Raw genomic sequence first — 17,767 nt, forward strand, 5'->3', positions numbered from 1 at the left:
AGCATAAAAAAACATGTATTTTGTAAACTTCAGAAGATACTGAATTCAGTTGTTATAAATTCAGTATCAATTACAGTATGTGCACAGTTAAATGCTACAATGTTCTCATCATTTTGTATGAATTCGTAAACAGAATTTGGTAGCCAACATATAAATTAAGCGTCAGTATAGAAAAAATAACAGGTGTTGAGCTATTTTTGTTGTTTAAAAACATACATATAAGAAATTCTGTTTTGCTTGGAATCAAGTCTCTAGATTTGTCCTTGAAATACAACACACAGACTTTGAAATTGTTTTCTCCGTTAACATGTAGCTGTTTTTCTATATCATAAGTTTAATCATATGAAAACTAGGTTTAATAGTTGGCTATTAAAAAATAGGAAAGCTTAAAAGCTAGATGTTACCTTTATGTTCACAATTTATGGACATGCATAAGCTGAGAGGCAAAATCTTACGTGATTTCTTTAAAATACGGCCAAATGCAGACCAGTTCAATGGCAGCTGCCATTTCTAAATAGGCCAGAAAACCATGGAGTTCAGATAAGATGATGGAACTAATAAGTTGTTTCATGAGGTGTTATATATTTTGATACATAACAGATGGGTTTTATTATCTAATGAAACAAAAAAAAATACTTTTCATTCTACTGTAGACCAAATTTTGCTTTATGACCAGTACTTAAATATTGAAATAGGATCTATAAATAGAAGATAAAGAGTACATGACTTTTTGAGTCTGAAAATCATGTCTTCTGTGTTACAGAAATATTTTCATTGGCAAGTCTTCATTTTCAATCCTAAAAATGATTGTGTAGTCTTGTTCTGTGCAGTTAAACAGCTGCCATACTCACTGCCAGCTCTGAATATGTAATTGGCTCCAGAGGCAAATCGTATCTCCAAAATGAAATGCAAGCATAGATCTGATCATTCCTCTCTCCAGCTACTTGTTCTGAACCATCATTTTTCAAATTTGAGGTTAAAACATTGAAACCTCAGCTTCATTTGCATGGTTGTTGCTGATTATAAATGGGAGCGATCTTCAAGGCATCTTAAAGAGAGTTAATGTTTCTGCTGCCATTTTTGGCAGATTTGCAGTGGTGTGTAGTATGCTTTAGTCCCTCCTGGCCTTGTGTCCCGGTTGCACCTGAGCAACTCTGCAGCCCTGTTCTCACTGCAGTGTCTGCCCTTTGCCTGGGCTTTGAGCGTTTGTATTAGTTTTTAGCTGGAGTGGGATGCAAATAAGGAAAACAGTAATGTTTAAAGCTGCGCAGAACTGCAAACACTTAACTGAGCTTCATGGTTCAAAGAAAAATCTTGTGAATTCAGATGAACATCAAAGGCCTGGTACAGAAACTGAAGATATAAAAGCATTTCAAAAGGTTGCAGGAATCACCTCTAGAAGAAAGTGTCAGGCAGTCTGGATAGAGAGGCTGCTATCAGCTTCCCCTCTAATCAAAAGCTCTTCAAATACTATTGACCAGCATAATTTCATTTAAGAATAAAGTTGCTTTGATTGCTATCTCTGTCCATGTCCATGAGAAAACACTTCTGACAGCTCTTTAAGATTATGGTGAACATCTTAAAATCTCAGATTCTGATTATGGGGGCCATCTAAAACAAATCAGCTGTGAAGCATCTGTTTCTGGTAAGGTGATTGCATACCACTGCATTTTTAATTTTTAAATATCATCTACTAGTTATGAAAACATTAAATTTATACTGAATGTGGGCATAGTGAAGGCATTCTTGATACTGGAGAGTTTGCAGTAACAATTAAAGGTATGAAAAGAATTCTAGCAAGGACAAATAAATGCCACTTTACTGCAGCTTCTTACATCCCCATCTTACCCATTTCATAGTCAAGTTGTCTCTTACCTCTGATTCTTTGTAGTAGCGCTCAGGAATATCATCGCTGGCAATATCAATAAAGCAGACTTCTCGCTCAAGATCTTTAGCTTCTTTGTCAAAAATCTGCAAGAGTTAAAGAAACCTTAACACTAACAGAACATCATCCTCACCAAATCCACCAGGAATAATGGTTAGAAGCCATTGTTAAGGCCCAGTTCAATAACTTGTACAACAGAAAGCGTCTAGGCTGGCACCTGCACAGCCTCTGATGTGAATACTGAATTGTTCACAAAGAACACAGCCACATTGTCTAGCATATTGTAGATGCCAAAGTGTCTGCAGCTGGCAGAGGGAAGAAAATGCACGTCATTCAAGATCATATATAAGCAATGTGTTCCTAAGCAAGATCAACAGCAACTTCAACGCCACAGACGTTTTGAGGGACGTTTCATTATTTCAGTTCAAAAGACGGCAGGCTGTTAAATACAACATACGGTATGCAGCACTTCCTGCTTAGACCGCTGTTCTTTCCTGCACACCCTTTAGAATGGAGGCTCTGGTGAAAAGGAGCAAAGTCAGCAACTAGGATTGGTTTTATTGCATTTTTTAATGTTTGAACTAGATTTCACCACAGTGTAAAACACGGGCTTTCTGGACTCTGGATATTTCTAAAAGATTTATTAGAAAAAGGATTTTATTTTAGGGACAATAATGAAATGCAGGTATGTGATGTGTGCTGGACAGGCTAAGCTGCTGTTAAACTGAGAATCAAAATTTTAATTGAATAGCACCCAGTGGAAGTTGCACACTTCCACTATCCATTGTGCACATATGAAGCATATTTTGATTTTAATACTTCAGGATCTGATTTTGAATATCCAGCCTCTTGTTCTGTGCTATGCAAATGATGGATGTATTTTGGAAATACAGGTTATTTGCATGTGCAATGTAGTGTATTTCCATGCCTGTGCGTGCAATTTAATTATTTAGGTCTCTTAGTGACCCATGTGACTTACGCTGTGTCTGCAAAAAATTTCTGCTCATGATTCTAGGGCTTGGAAATAGTGACCAGCTAAAAGGCTATCATGAAAACTTAGGTCCATAAAATTCAGGAAAACTGTGCATACCCTGTAAAGATCAGTAACAAGCTAACATTGTGTTTTTTCCTTTGGGGCATAATGTTCTATAGCTAACATTTCAAGGAAGTATAAATATTGTTTGTTTGTTTGTTTGTTTTAATAAATGCAGCAAACGCTCCATTAATTTCTTTCATTTCATCCTAGAGGAACAGTCAAAGATGCAAAATGCCAGCAACTACTGAATAACCAGAATGCTACTCTGGTGTTCCTGAAAGAAATGGAGCTTTCCCAGATAAAGCATTCAGAAGGAGCAATGGACCAAATTGAGCAAGTATAACAGTTGGGAACAAGTACATTGCTCAGGGAATCATAATTCAAATAAATGAAAAGCTAAAGTTTGATTCTGTAATTTTAACTTGTGGTAGTTAAAGTGACTTCATATTTCACTGCTGGAATAAAATGGGCAACGCTGCTTATTGAACTGGATGTAAAATGTTAACAAATTAAGATATACAGAGCAGTATCTTGATGAAATCAGTGCAACTATTTCTAGATCAAGATGCCTATTAGTGTAAACTCTGAGTTTTAAATAAAATAATTGAGATTTCTCTTAAATAGGCATTACCAGGTCAGCTGAGGCCCTGGCTCAGTACATGGCTTAAGTGCAAGACTAATAATTTTAAGCACATGAGTATCTTTGCATATGTAAAAGGACGTAACTTGGAACTCTTACCCCATAGCTTTTCTGATAAAAACATGCCTTCCCCTATCACAGGCTTGATCCACATATTGCACCTATAATTAATATGGTTTTAGATTCTTTTCCTCTAAAATGCTTTGAAAGTGGGGATGACAGATGCCTTTGCCAATCTCTCACAACTAGGAGGAATTTTGTAGCTATTTCAGCTATGCCTTATTTGCTGCTTACACTATCGCAGACCCTTTCCTGTATTCCTAAAGTTTGTTGAATGGCATTCTCACTTCCCTTTCCTAGCAGAAGTTGTTGTCTAATCATTTATATTTCTTCTCTTCTTAGATTGTCCTCACAAGATTTGCAGATAGAGAGTTAATCTTCTCATTCTATCAGCAGTGGAAAATAAGAAGTAATTAGAGAACAAGACTGATTTCTTAGCTCTGATTCTCTTATTGCCTCTCCTAGACAAATAATCTGGGATTCTCTTAAAACCTGCAGGGAGGATGGGTTGATTGCATTTGTGATCAAAGAGATGAGAGAAATTAAAAAGTTTTAAAGGAAGAGACTAAAGGCCATGAAAAGAAGCATAAGGCTCCCAATCTGTGCAACTGTATTTGCAAATGTGCAGAAAATGAATGGAGAGAACAATCTGTATCCTTAAGAAGACAAGGTAGAAAGGCTGAATACTAAATATTATATTGGTAAGAACTAGACAGGCTTTACATTTGGAAGCCAGATAATTAATTGAGATTGAAATACACAGAATCGAATGAAAAACAAAGAATAACATTCAGACTGAAGTGCCCTTTTTGCTGTTTTTTTTTTTTTGGTCTGTGACAACTTTTTTACAATACACAAACGTTAATGCACATCCACTTTCTAAGAGGAATGAGAACTGATTGAGAAAATTAATGAAACTAATTGAATCACAGAATGATAAAAAGTGTAACATACATTTTAATTGGGTCATCTTTATAATAGTAAAGTCGTTTGTTTGGGGGAAAAAAGTCAAATAAAAACCCTGGCAGATGATTCTAACCCCTCAACAAAGAAAGATCACGAAAGACACTGCAGCAAAATAAGTGCTAGTGTATTTAAATATCTTTCTTTTCTTCATGAACTACAGCAACATGTCCTAGCATGTACTTTGCTGGTGACTTCTCTTTTCCCTGTAGCTAAAAGTAGAACAAAAAGTCAGGTTATGAGACAGTGGTAAGTCAGCAACAAATTTAATATCATTGTTCTTCCAGCTCCTACCCCATTTTTCTTCTTTTTCTTTTATCCTCAGGCTAAGTGCCTGTCTACAGACAAACTTAAGCCAACATGACTACATTGTTCAATATACAATGTGTAAATTTAATTGAGATGAGACTTCTATTATAAATCATAAATTCCCTCTTCTATGAAATCCTTGAGTCAATATCTAAGCTTGAAAGCTGTGTTCCTCCCTCTCTGCCTCTCCATTTTCCTTGCCCTGCCAACAAAGCCAACAAACCCTCCTAACAACCTTAAATCTTGACTTGCTATGAGATGGCATCTTAGCGGGATAGGCAGGCAATGATGACATGAATGGCATGAGAAAATATTTTTATTAATTAGAAAATGAAATGAAGTGAAATTTATCTCTACCTTTCTCATTATTATATTGATTCATTCAATGACATCTGGCTTTAAAAATGGAAAAAATACAATATTTATATATATGTGCATATATATATATATGTATATACATATTTTAAGTTCAGATATTTCTTTTAGAAAGTGACGGGTTAAAACGTATTTATTTTTAGATTTGTTTTTAGGGAAGAAAACAGGATCTACTATACTGTGTGAATCATATTAACTTCTGTATCACCAGACAGCCCCCAGACAACACACCCCTTATGGCCTACTTAATCTTTCAAATAAGATTTAAGTAGGATTAAAGTGGTGCTTTAACCTGAATCTGAATTTTGTAAAACTGTGATTTATACTGTAAATGACAACAGCTTAGATAATATAGGATCATCATAATTAGATCTACAGCAGCTTTTGGCAGCACACAACTGAGGCATTTAGTATTTACTATACATTTGTGATTTCAGATGTAGTCAGCATGGCTGATTTCAGCCCGGCATATCTTTAGTTGAACATCTGAAAGAAATAACATACTCAAAATCATTGTCACAAAGTCCGAAGTGAATGGCACTGTACCACAAGGCATCGATTGACAATACAAAGAACTGGAATAAAAACTGATACAGAAGAGTGAAATGACTTGCTAAGGACTGACGTGGTAGATAGGAGAAAACACCAGGATAAATGTTTTAGTTTCAGTCCCTTCTAGTGGATCTTGATGTACAATATAAATAGCTTTTTAAAATGATGCTGCTAGTGAAGGCCTAGAGGTGTCCTTGTCCCATTCATTTTACCTTTAGAAATACAAGAGTTGTACAGTTTCTGTCTGAAAGAAGAAAAACTCCTGGTTGCAGATCTTGTAAGGTACAAGATACTATCAGAACACCTAGATAAGCAATGATTTTTAAGATAGAGAATTAAAAGACACTGATAAAGCCAATCCCCAAAATGTGGGGGTTTATGGGGATGAGGGTTTAGGGGGGAGAAAAAAAGCTTTATGAATAGTCAGAGGCATTTAGAGGCGTATTTACAATAAGGACAGCAAGAATAAGCTTTTTTTTTTCCTATTAAAAAAGGGAAAATCTGGCACAAAGCCTACTCTCTAACTTGAAATTCTAATCTCCTTAAATTGACATCATCGGAACTACTGGCTACTCTCCAATTTATTATCACAGCGTCCTCTAGCAGGTTGTGTCATCTGGTCCATTTTATGTCTCTGTCTCACCTACTCAGAACTTGATCTATGGAGTTTTATCTAGTGTCTAAGTCTTCCTTAAGTACTGCTCCAACCCTGCTTACCCCCAAAAACCATTGATTTGCTTTTGAGATTTAGTTGGGCAAGAATTACAGGAATTGACCAATTTCAACCTGTTCATTGGCTCAAACTATTTATGTGGACACACAACTGTGGGTATAACTGGAAGGAATTCTTTTACGCAAAAAAGACATTGAGTTATTGCCTGAGAGAAGTAAATTTGGCTCACTGAATGTCATGGGAATATTGCTGTCTGCCTTGGTGCTGAACTCAAAAAGGCAGTTATATGTTTATAAGCAGCCCTGCTCCCTGCTCCTTTCTATTTCTGTGTCACGACTCTTCTATTATTCCACCTCTTATAAAATACATCTCATTTAAATTTGTATTTTCTGAACAGATACATGTGTTTATACATAATTATTTCAAAGTATCTGTGCTTCTAAGACAATAATACTCCATCAATAATATTTACTGTGATTAGCTTTTTAAGGTTGCATCTATTTCAAGTGCTAGATTTACTATATAACTTCTGTAGTTCATTTAGAAAATCTCACTTTTGGGGACATACTGTTCTAGATATTTTCATCAAAAACAGAGCCCTCTGCACTGAAGGGATTTTAGGCTAACCTCTCCACTTGTTTGCTGGTATTTTTGAGACCCATTAGAAAGGGAATGCTTCACAAATTATACAGAAGACAAACACGTACTCAGTACTGTCATACAGAAACAATCCAAAAAAGAAATTATCCCTGAAAGTAACCCTGCCTTTGGTTTCAGCATATTTTGCAGTGATACCTAAAAGGTCCTTTAGGCAACTTGCAGGATGAGATTCTATCATGTTCACTGAGGCTAAGCTAAATCACAGCTGAATCCATCTCAGCTGACATCAGTGTTTCATGGTACAGCTTCCCTAAATAGTGAATTTACATTTAATGTACATGTACTATATTGAAGTTTGTTATAACCTAGTTTCATGTTTCTAAGATAGGGAATAGGATAGGAGATGAATACCCTAAAAAGAGCAAAACTAGAAACAGCTTTTCTTCTTAGCTTGCAATACCTAAAATTTACTTTCTTTTAGTCAAATGTTTCCTACTATGGCAACCAACACTTCAGAAATACACATTAAGGATAAAGAATGATGAATGATCCTATTCTAGTCACTGGTATAGGATGATCTTCGTCACTTCTAGGACTGCAGAATTAGAACTCACTGCCAAGAAAGGATTTTGTAACTTTAAATAATGGTACTGCAGTTTACAGAGGTAACATATCAAACAATATTTGCTATTAGCTAGCTGTTTTTAGCATGCTCAAACTATTAATGTGCCAAATGATATGGAGGTTAATCTATAAGCATCAGTTGTATAGGACACAGAACTACCTCTTGTTCTCATTTGGCAAATGGTCATCTTGAGACAATCATTTTCAACAACACTTCGAAAGACAAGAAAGAAGTTGATAATATATGCTTCTGTTGTCACACAGAATTATTCCTGTAGCTGTGATGACTTTATCAGCAGTACTGTAACATAAACTTATTAAAAGCTTGGCCTATTGATACCCATACTTTGTCATCTTGAAACATAATTCTATCCCAACATCCTTGCTCCACACCTTACTATTCTTAAGAATAATAGTATTCTTGCTAATAGATATTATATATCTTTTTAACAAAAAGGAAGACTATTTTATGTTAAGATCTTTCATGTTATTCTTCAATAATAAAGAGCCAGCCATTAGGTTTTCAAGAGCAGAAGTTTATGCTACAGTGAGCAAAGCGTTTTAAGTTTTATATACAGTGAATTTCCATTATGACAACTGCTGAATTATTTTTATAAGCTGTGCTTTTATTACTTTCCCCAGACACTATCAGGTGGTAAAATTCACTGCCCAAATATCAGGAAAAAATAATTCTGTTATTAAAAAGTTATTGTACAATTACTCTATTTTGAAGGCATAGTTCTGCCTACAATACAGCTGACGGTACATGTTTTCTCTGGTTTAGCTGTAAGGGAGCTTCTAATGGGTTTTCAAATCAAAAAAAGTAGAAGACAGAAGTAAAGAAAGATGTAGAGAGGATTTCCAACCATCTAACTGAAAGTAATGTAAATTTAGCACTTTATTTCTTATGATGCAAAAGTTGAGGAATGTGGACTTTTGCTAGATATGAAGTGGTCCGATGCATTAGAGTTAAGTTATTTATACCTTCTTCCATTCTTTCTTTGTACAGGGTTATCTCATTATCAGGACAAAACTGTCTTACAAGAATGTGGAGGTAAGTAAAGAATAACGCAAGCTTTGGCCTACCCAATATAAAATGCATAGCCTAGGACTGTCAAGAAAAATAGGAATAATACATAGATTAGAAATTACACTGTACTTTTTATTTGTAAAGATAAAGACAAGAGTTTGGGTGCAGTCTGAGAGGGAGAACTTCTCTATTTCCACATAGGTGTCCCAGGAAAAATATATGCAATTTATATTTATGGAGGGAAAAAAGTCCCAAACCAGTGTTTTAAAAATCAAGCACTATACTCACCTAGAATCTGTCCATTTTACCTAAAACTCTTAAGAAACCTGACCTGACCTTCACGTGAAAAGGTTGCTAGAGATCTAGCAATTACACCTAGAAAGATACTTTGACATGGTTGAGCTGTTTTTAAAAAAGCTTGACTTTAATAATGGGCTTTTTTGATAAAAGATGCCAGGTGATATCGGGACTCCAATATATTGATTATATTCATCGTCACAGTGGATGATAAACAACAAAGAATGAGGGTGAAGAATGAGAGATTATTAGTTGATTTCAGTTGCAACTACAATATTACATTGAAAACATTCATTCAAACTTCATTTAAGTTTTAAAGTGGTAACACAGCCTAATCTGTATCCTAAATTTTTGAGTACAAAATTTAGAACAAATTTTAGTCTGGAGAAGGTATTTTTGATATTAGCTTGATAGGTAACACCTGGTTTATCAGGACGATCCTTTTGAAGAGGTTGAAACTGGAAAACTAGTCAAAAGAATGTATGTGGATCATACATACTTAATCTCTCTCAAAGGAAATTTTGTTTTATTACACAGTATATGCTATATATCTGATGGCAGGTCCTAAATTCTTGCAGCACCTTCTGATGTCTTGACCTTCTGAATACCAATATTAAATAAGTGTGATACTTATAATCTAAGTCATCTTTCGGAGAGCTCCTTATGTGTAAGTATTGTTCCTGTGTGAGGCAACGACCTGCCTAAAGTTCCCCATGGCCTTACACAAAAAGTTTCTCAAGTCTCCTTTGGAGCCTTGCAGAAATGTCCAAAGTTTTGCTGCCTCCATTTTGGAACGCTTGACTGCAGCACATACCTCACACACCACCTTGGTATTGCCAGAGAGACTTAGGTCATGCTTCCACACAGATGAATACCAGAGCTGTGGATAGCCAGATCAGCTGGCAATACTCTTTGTTGCAGATCAGCCATGACCATATGACCACATTTCTGTTCAGTTAGCCCCAGTGCACCACACAGCATTGACTCCAGCACTGTGCATTATGTAGGCTGCAAGAGGACAGATGACACCAAATCCGGTGTACAGTCTATTAGAGCAAATTAACCCCTACAAAACTTGGAGCAGTATCAGCTGGCAGAGTGAGTCTGTATTAGCACACAGGCTTGCTTCATGTGCCGTGCACTTTTGATTTGGTACGAGATACCCTAACCCTGGATTTGTAGTCCAGGAGAAACACATCCTTGGCAAATCCAGCAAGGTCAAACAGAAGGAGCAGAGTCTCTCAGTAAGTATGCTAGGACTGTAATTGGCCAATCCTGCTGTATTACAAAAGGCAATGTCTATAGCTTCTCAGCTACTTATCTTTCTGGAACATAGAAGAAAGGGAGAAAACAAAATATTTATATATAATGAGAATCCTAACAAATTGTATTCTTTTCCAAGGCACTGAAATGCCACAGTGATTTGTCTTTGGTGTAAATTAAGCAAAAAAATCTTAGATAAAGCCTGAAGAAAATTAACTGTGTACAGTCAAAGGCTCATAAATCTAGCCACAGCAGTTAGTATTTATACCTATTTTACAGTACATGACCCAGGTATATTATCATCATTTCAATAGCTCTCTGTCTCGGGCACTTCTGAAGTGTAAATGAGAGGATCATCAGGAAGATATTTTTAGAGACCTTATAAGAATCTACTTCTTATTAAGATAAATCACAGACATTGTAGACAGCTGTAGATAGCTTAAAAAAAATCATAAAAGCCAAAGCTTATAAGACTACTGCCTAAAAATAGAACTAATGTTTTCTTTTTTTCTGTAATCCTACATTAGAGGACATTTAAGGAAAAGACAATTGGGTATGAATAAACATGGGTTATTTCATTTTTAGGGGACATCACTTTTTAAATGCAGGCTTACTCTCAGTTTATAAATTACATACAAAATACCTTTGATATACAGTAATTAACAATTAGCATCAGAAATGCTTTTTTCATATGGCTGTCAGTAGTAATGTCATTGCACTGCCCTGGGAGCAATCACCTCTGAGAGTCAAGATGACATCTCAAATAAAAAATCTGCAGTGCATGCGATAATCTTGCATTGACCACATCACTAACTGCAGCCATGTGGTGGATGTTTTGCAATCAACAGACATACTGTATTTGGCCCATTCCCCATGAAAATTCAAAATAAACAAATGTTACTCTGCAGACTATACTGAACTTAATACTAAGAATAGAGATGGGGAAAAATGAGAGCAACAAACCTACTTAGAATAAAATTAGCCTTTTGTGAGATAAATACTGACCAATTACAACACTGATAAAATCATATCTGCCCAAGTAAAAAAGAGGTTAATAAAGTCTATTCATAAAAACCATATTATACTGCCTGTGATTTCTGACCATTTAATTAATTAGATAAGCGTAACAATTCTCTTCTATTTAACTTATGTTATTAATAATTTAATGAAAGGCTACTATTCAAAAGAGAGATTTCATGTATCCATATTCAAATCCCCTAACTGCTTATTTTTCTTATGGGCAGGAAAGCATGCACAGAGTGATTAACATGCATTTGTATAGCTTGTCAGTGTTCACAGAGGGTGTCTTTGCTGCAGGCACCTGTACTCTCCTCTTCCCAGCAGTTCCCGCTGGAACTCTGCCTTATGTAAGCAGCTAAAGCAGCACATGTTGCATTTAAGTAAAAGATGCAAGAGAGAAGCAATTCTCTCAAATACTCTCGAAACTCTATCAGTATAGATACAGCACAGTACAGATGCCACCCACAATGCTGTTTATATTTTACAAGCCATTCTAGGTTTTAGAAATACCAATTTCAAATAAAAAGTTTACTTTTTAAAAGACTCTTAAGACAAAATACTGAATGGCCTGACTTATCGGTCAATTGGTTAATGGTGCTGCAAAGCTGCAATGTAGCAGTGACAATATTTGATGTACTAACACGTTAATCCAATACTGCTTCTGTTTTTCTAAGCGAGAGTTGCCATGTGAACAGCTAGATGCATCAGCTATGCTGTAGCACTAGAAATCATAAGTGGATGGATTTATGGTATTGTACTACATCTATCTAAGTTTCACAAGTGTTTTATGTAAATGAAGGGTTTTCCTTTTTGTTATCCTTGTACTTTTTGTCAATATTTATATTTGTGCAAATCAAGTGCGAACTCTAACAGATCAGAACAATACTGCTTTAAGGACATTTTGCATAGGTTAAAATGATGCCAAGGTCTAAGACACAGAAAGATCAAGTCCCAAGGCAGATACCTTTCACTAGTTTCTACTATCAAGACAATTGCTAAGAAAAATCAGGAAGACATTTGCATCAAGATACATTGCGGTAATTAGGCAGAATCTTACCAGACAACGCAACATGTTAAATGTAATAATAATAATTATATACTAGCCTGCTAAATGGCAACAGGAACCTGAAAGCATTTATATTGCTTTCTTCCACTAATCAATGTAATTAGCTTAGTATCCTTATATCTAATTATTGCTTTTTACAATCAATATCTACTTTATTAGATAGCATGGAACTGGAGAATAGATCAGAGTTCAAAGAATTATTTAAAAAGTCTGTACGATCTCAAGGAAAATCTAGAAACAGCTTAGTTAAAATCAGACATGCATTATTATCCTTACAACTGCAGTAATAAGGATCATTCACGATATTTTGCAACTGCAAAATTTAGAAAAGTATTTTTTGGATTAATTATTTCTTCATCAGCCAAGGCTGAGAGTTGTAATGATATAGTATATCCATGAAAATCTATAAAAAAGGATGCTATGTTTCTCTGTTATTTTCTTCTGACTGGATAAACATAGTGAAATTTAAACTAAACTTGGTTGAAACAAAGGAAAAACAAACTTTACATTTTTAAGTGAGGTTTAAAACTACCCATACAGCAATAGACACCAGATCGAATCTTAGTCCTAGTTCTGAGGTGTTTGGTTTAACAGAAGTCCCCTGACAGGCTCCAGCGGGCTTTCAGTCAGGTCTCTCCATATCTGTTAAGCTTCCAGCATCTCAGTCTGTACGAGCCACATCTGCGTCAGCAGATCAATGTCACAGGATCAATAGCAAAAAATGTAGATCTTCCATTGGTTTGCTGTATTCACACTGGTGAATAACATAACTTTAAGAATTATAAAATCATGGCAATTAGGGCTGGAATGGAGACCTGTAATTCACCCCCTCTTTTTCGTCCTTACCTCAAGACAGGATCAATTAAATGTTTCAATCTTGGCAAATATTTGCCTGATCTGTTGCAACTCAGGAACCTCAATATAAAGGTAATACAGCATTACCTTGCTGGGACTCTGATAAAAATTGTATTTTGAAGAGCCTGATTTAAGCAGAATAGATGCCTTGATTTACATCATCTGAGTATTCTGCCCCTGTGTAATCTATCTTAAATTCACTGGTTTGGTACCATTCCAGGCTTGATTCGTAATATTTTAGCCACAAAGCTGACACACAGAAAAAAATTGAAAATTCACTGCTTGATTAACTAGGTTCAGCTTTCCCTCTGTCAGACACCAGTACAGAACATGTCTTCTCGCTGCTGACATTATAAATGTATCAGAACACTAGTCTGCACCCTCCCAAAACCAAAGGTGTGGGCTTGCTCTGAATTAAAATGCTGCCAAAAAGCAGAAGTGAACATTACAAACTGCATAAATTACATAATGCAGGGCTCACGCAGTTGCTAATGTAACACATTCTCTCTCTCGCTTACTGATCTGAAGCTGGCTTAGACTAGCAGGGACTGAAAGCTGGTGGTGTCTGGTGGCTAATACATCATCTCTACCTAGTTCTTACTAGAAAAGTGTCTGTATGCCCAAAACATTATTCAGAATTATACCTTGCTCTTTTACATGTAATTATTTTGGCCATAAGCAATGCAACAACTGTCAGCCTTATTAACATGCAGGCCCAGGTTGGTTAGGGCAATGTACCTCTCATCTAGGAAAAGAGAACACTTTAACCTTAGTAAGGATGCTGGAGGGATGTCCCTGGAAACCGAAAGGCTTTGTCTCAGAGCCCCTTAAAATCTGCTTTACTGCCTTCTCCTCTCTCAAGATTGCGTTTAAACATTCCTTCCCTAGGTCTCTGTGTTACAGATCAGTTTTCCAAACATTTCAACCTGTATTTCACACCTGCAAGAAACTTCTTCCCCTAAGTCTGCAACAAATGGCTGTGTAAGGCATGCCAAAATGAAACATACAGAAACATATTTGTTTCATCCAAGGGTTGGATCTTTACGTGTCAGGTTGTATTTAATGGTGTTCTTTTTTGCTAGTTGGATGATTCTGCTGTGCTCCCTGTCAGGGCAACAAAAGCCTGCTTGACCTTGTACCTTCTATTCCTGAGTATCTCTTGATCAGCATTTCCTGCAGCAGCAGCCAGCTACTCACTCCCACCCTCTCTCTGGAGAGAGAGAATTTTGCATAGTTAATGATCCCTTTTAGCTCTAGGCTCTCACCCCAGGAAGACCTTGGTAACCTTTGGTCAGTGATTGCCAAAGCATCACCTCCCCTGTCCAGCCATTGTTCCCTTGAAGTTGTTTACTGAGATCTCTCATCTCGGACCATTGTTCAGTTTCCTGTTTGCTCTTCCTAACAGCTCCTTTGAATTCAACTGCCTTTGCTCAGAGAAAATAATATGAAACAGATAACATGGAACATAATTGCAAAAAACCCCCATATCTTCTTCATTTTCCATAAACCTTCATCGATATTAATTGACATATTGGAATTATATTGTGTTTAGAGAAGTAACAAGTAGATTGTGAGATGAAGAAGTTGTGTACATGAATCTTTCATCTCATGGTGCTTTAGGTAACCGCTTTGCAAGCTAACAACCTTCCAATGAACAGGATAGCCAGGTAGGTGCAAAGATACAAGCCTGAGCAGGCCTTTTCCCAGAGTGAAAGCCTTACAAACCCCAAATATAGTTCATGATTAACTAAAAGGATTCAATTAAATTTTGCAAAAGCCATCATACTTACACTGTCATTGCTTCCTTTGTTGTCCTCATATTTTGTTTCTATATGAATGGAGAATTTAGGCAAAAATGAACACTGCAATAAAACAAAAATATGTTTGACATGATAAAAAAAATGCCTTGCTTCATTAGTTTACATATTCAGTACATCCTGTTTGAGATCAGCTTTCTTATTTTTCAGATTACTTCAAGAAAAATAATCAAATGTATACAAAACATAAGAGCAAATGTTCCTGTGATTCTGAAAGGATGCAGGGATTCTATCTGAAAGTTCACTACTAAAATGAAGGTACAAAATAAATTAGTATAAGTACTCTAGAACAACAAGATACAATAGTTTTCTTACTGTGCAAAGGAGTAGGTATGTCCTGAACATTTTGTTGTAACTTTAGACTACATATATCTCCAGAGCAACTAAATATTCATCATCGAGGATTAGTCTATCCCCCATATGAAATAATTCCAAGGACTCTTCACTGGCTGCAGTTGCTGACCAAATAGATGAGAATGCTTTGACAAATGAGTTTTTCCTTCCATTTTCAGTGTTAAGTAAATTTTAACATAATTTCCTATGAATTATATTAATATGAAATATTGTCTGGCATGGAAATTCTTTTATACTAAACCTAATTTCACCTCCAGATAATGCAAGAAAATTAAGAATGTACAAATATTTTTCTATCAAGGATAATATCCCTGTATTTTATACAGACATAAATTTATTTTTCTGTGGATTGCTTAATTTAGCTGGGTTATTAGACTAGAATTTATAATACTAGGCAACATAATTGGGCAAAACATTTCAAATATCTTTTCTTTAGTGTTTCACAGTCTTTCTTTCAAATCAACTTTTCAGTATATTTAGGCAGATAAAGTAGATGTCTAACAGCCTCTGAAGGATACTAGTTCAGCATCTTTACTATTAGTCATCAAGTCTTTTCTTGCATGAACTGTCAGTGAAACTGATGTGCCAGTTCCTTGTATAACGCATCACTAATACCCTATGGCAAAGTGGCTGTGTAAAGACTATGACTATTTCATGTGTTGTACCCAGAGATTATACAATTAGGACATTCTGATGCCTCAGTGTTCACATTGCTGTTGGTCCAAGTTTGGACTTGATAAAGTTTGGAGAGTTCTTCTAAGGGAGGGGCTGATGACTAAGAATGGAGGTGATTTAGAGGGCTGGCTGCAGTACAACAAAATTGAAAGGAGAAGAAAGCTCCTTTGAGACTACAGAACATATCAAAAAAGTCATTGTTTAATGTTACTTTGATCACAGGACATCTAGTATTCATGAACACATCTATAATCAATCCATGGTGCAAAGAAGAGTGGGACAGCTTTGCCAGAGTAGGGTGCTGGTGTCATGGACTTTATAGAGAAAAGATTTATTTGGGGGAGGAAGAAAGACTCCTGGGTCAGACTCTCTCCCCACTGACACAGTGAGTACTCTCATGTCAAATGATGCTGTTGCAGACGTATATGCTTCTCTTCAGATCAGGTACCTCTTTTGCTTTTTATTAAAGACTTCTGTGGAGTGGAACATTTATGAGTTTCAATCCAGATCTGAGCTGTGACTAGCTCTCAGCTATGCAACTTGTTCACTGTGTAAATATGTGGGATGCCAGCAAAGAATCAGCAGTGTGTCAACTGCAGGATGGGGCAAGTTCAGTGACAGATCTGCTGGTTCCTATTATCCATATTTTGTGGGCAATTAAATATTTCCTACAGCTACATCACAGAAAGTGCCAGTTGAACATACACAGTATTTATAAGCAGTCTGTCAGAACAGGGGATCTTGTAACACAAATTTACAAATAAAAAAAATAGATACTCTTCTAACTGAGGTTTCACCACATATCTCAGTATGCTGCTATATAGCTCATGTTGCTCCTATTCTGGCTTTTTTAATTTGTGGTAAAGTTCCAAGGAAAAAAAACCACTTTCTTATTCCTTAGGAATTCAAGACAGCTACATAGTTTCAGTCATGAATCAAAGATAAAGTCAGCAAAAGGGTCTTTCCCCCTCATCTTCTGCATCACAGGTTTAGCATGCACTGTTAAACTCCGCATGCTCTCCCATGGCATAGTACTGTGTGCTGATCTGTTGCTAGCTGATGTGCTGCTAACTGATCAGAATTTAAATCCAGTACAAACTATGTCAGCATATGGGAGCAAGCCTTTAGTTGGAAGAGGAGATGAATAAAAGGGACTGATCAATCTTACTCTTAATTAGAGTAAGAAAAGTTACAAACTGTAGTATTACAGAAAACATGGAATGACTCTGGAGACACAGGGATGCCAGCATGTCCTAAAACAATGTTAGATGTCCCTCAGAGGATTCATATTCAAACAATGTAAAACAACATTCTAGATGTTTCCTGTGTTTGTGGGAGGACGCAGAGGGTTGAAAAAGTAAATTACTATCAAAGGTGGATTATACAAGCAGGTTTTAAAAATATATAACCTAACTACAGACATCTAGTACTGCATAATTTTTACAGCATTTGGAAAATAACCACATTGGTGCTAGGCTGGTAAAAACAAGGGTTATGGATCTCAAAAATCAGTATATGGCAGCCGTGCTTTTTTACAAAGGTACATAACTGCAGGGATCATAGTCCAGGCATACAGAGCTCCAGCTGACAACAAGCTAGAACTCTGCGTATGGGCATCCAGGGGGAATGCATCCTTGAGGAAATGCGAGAAGCCTGCCAATGAATACATTTTG

General features: G+C 36.2%; 1 protein-coding gene and 1 long non-coding RNA gene across 2 annotated transcripts in view; one reads left to right on the forward strand and one right to left on the reverse strand.

Annotated features, from left to right (window-relative positions):
- LOC112982437 (uncharacterized) overlaps window positions 1-17,767 on the forward strand; it is a 53,664-nt gene that overhangs the window by 21,675 nt on the left and 14,222 nt on the right. Inside the window, exons 4-7 of the long non-coding RNA XR_010392182.1 lie at window positions 3,132-3,258; window positions 8,727-8,771; window positions 15,216-15,323; window positions 16,317-16,479. This is a non-coding gene — a long non-coding RNA (uncharacterized LOC112982437). The remainder of the gene's footprint in view (window positions 1-3,131; window positions 3,259-8,726; window positions 8,772-15,215; window positions 15,324-16,316; window positions 16,480-17,767) is intronic.
- Window positions 1-17,767, reverse strand: part of PITPNC1 (phosphatidylinositol transfer protein cytoplasmic 1) — a 66,569-nt gene that overhangs the window by 19,382 nt on the left and 29,420 nt on the right. Inside the window, exons 5-6 of the mRNA XM_026098831.2 lie at window positions 15,039-15,110; window positions 1,876-1,971 (exon numbers count right to left, since the gene is read on the reverse strand). Of these exons, the coding sequence (XP_025954616.1) occupies window positions 1,876-1,971; window positions 15,039-15,110 (168 nt within the window). The remainder of the gene's footprint in view (window positions 1-1,875; window positions 1,972-15,038; window positions 15,111-17,767) is intronic.

The sequence above is a fragment of the Dromaius novaehollandiae genome, chromosome 18 (genome assembly GCF_036370855.1).
Source record: "Dromaius novaehollandiae isolate bDroNov1 chromosome 18, bDroNov1.hap1, whole genome shotgun sequence".
In the NCBI taxonomy this organism is placed as follows: Eukaryota; Metazoa; Chordata; class Aves; order Casuariiformes; family Dromaiidae; genus Dromaius; species Dromaius novaehollandiae.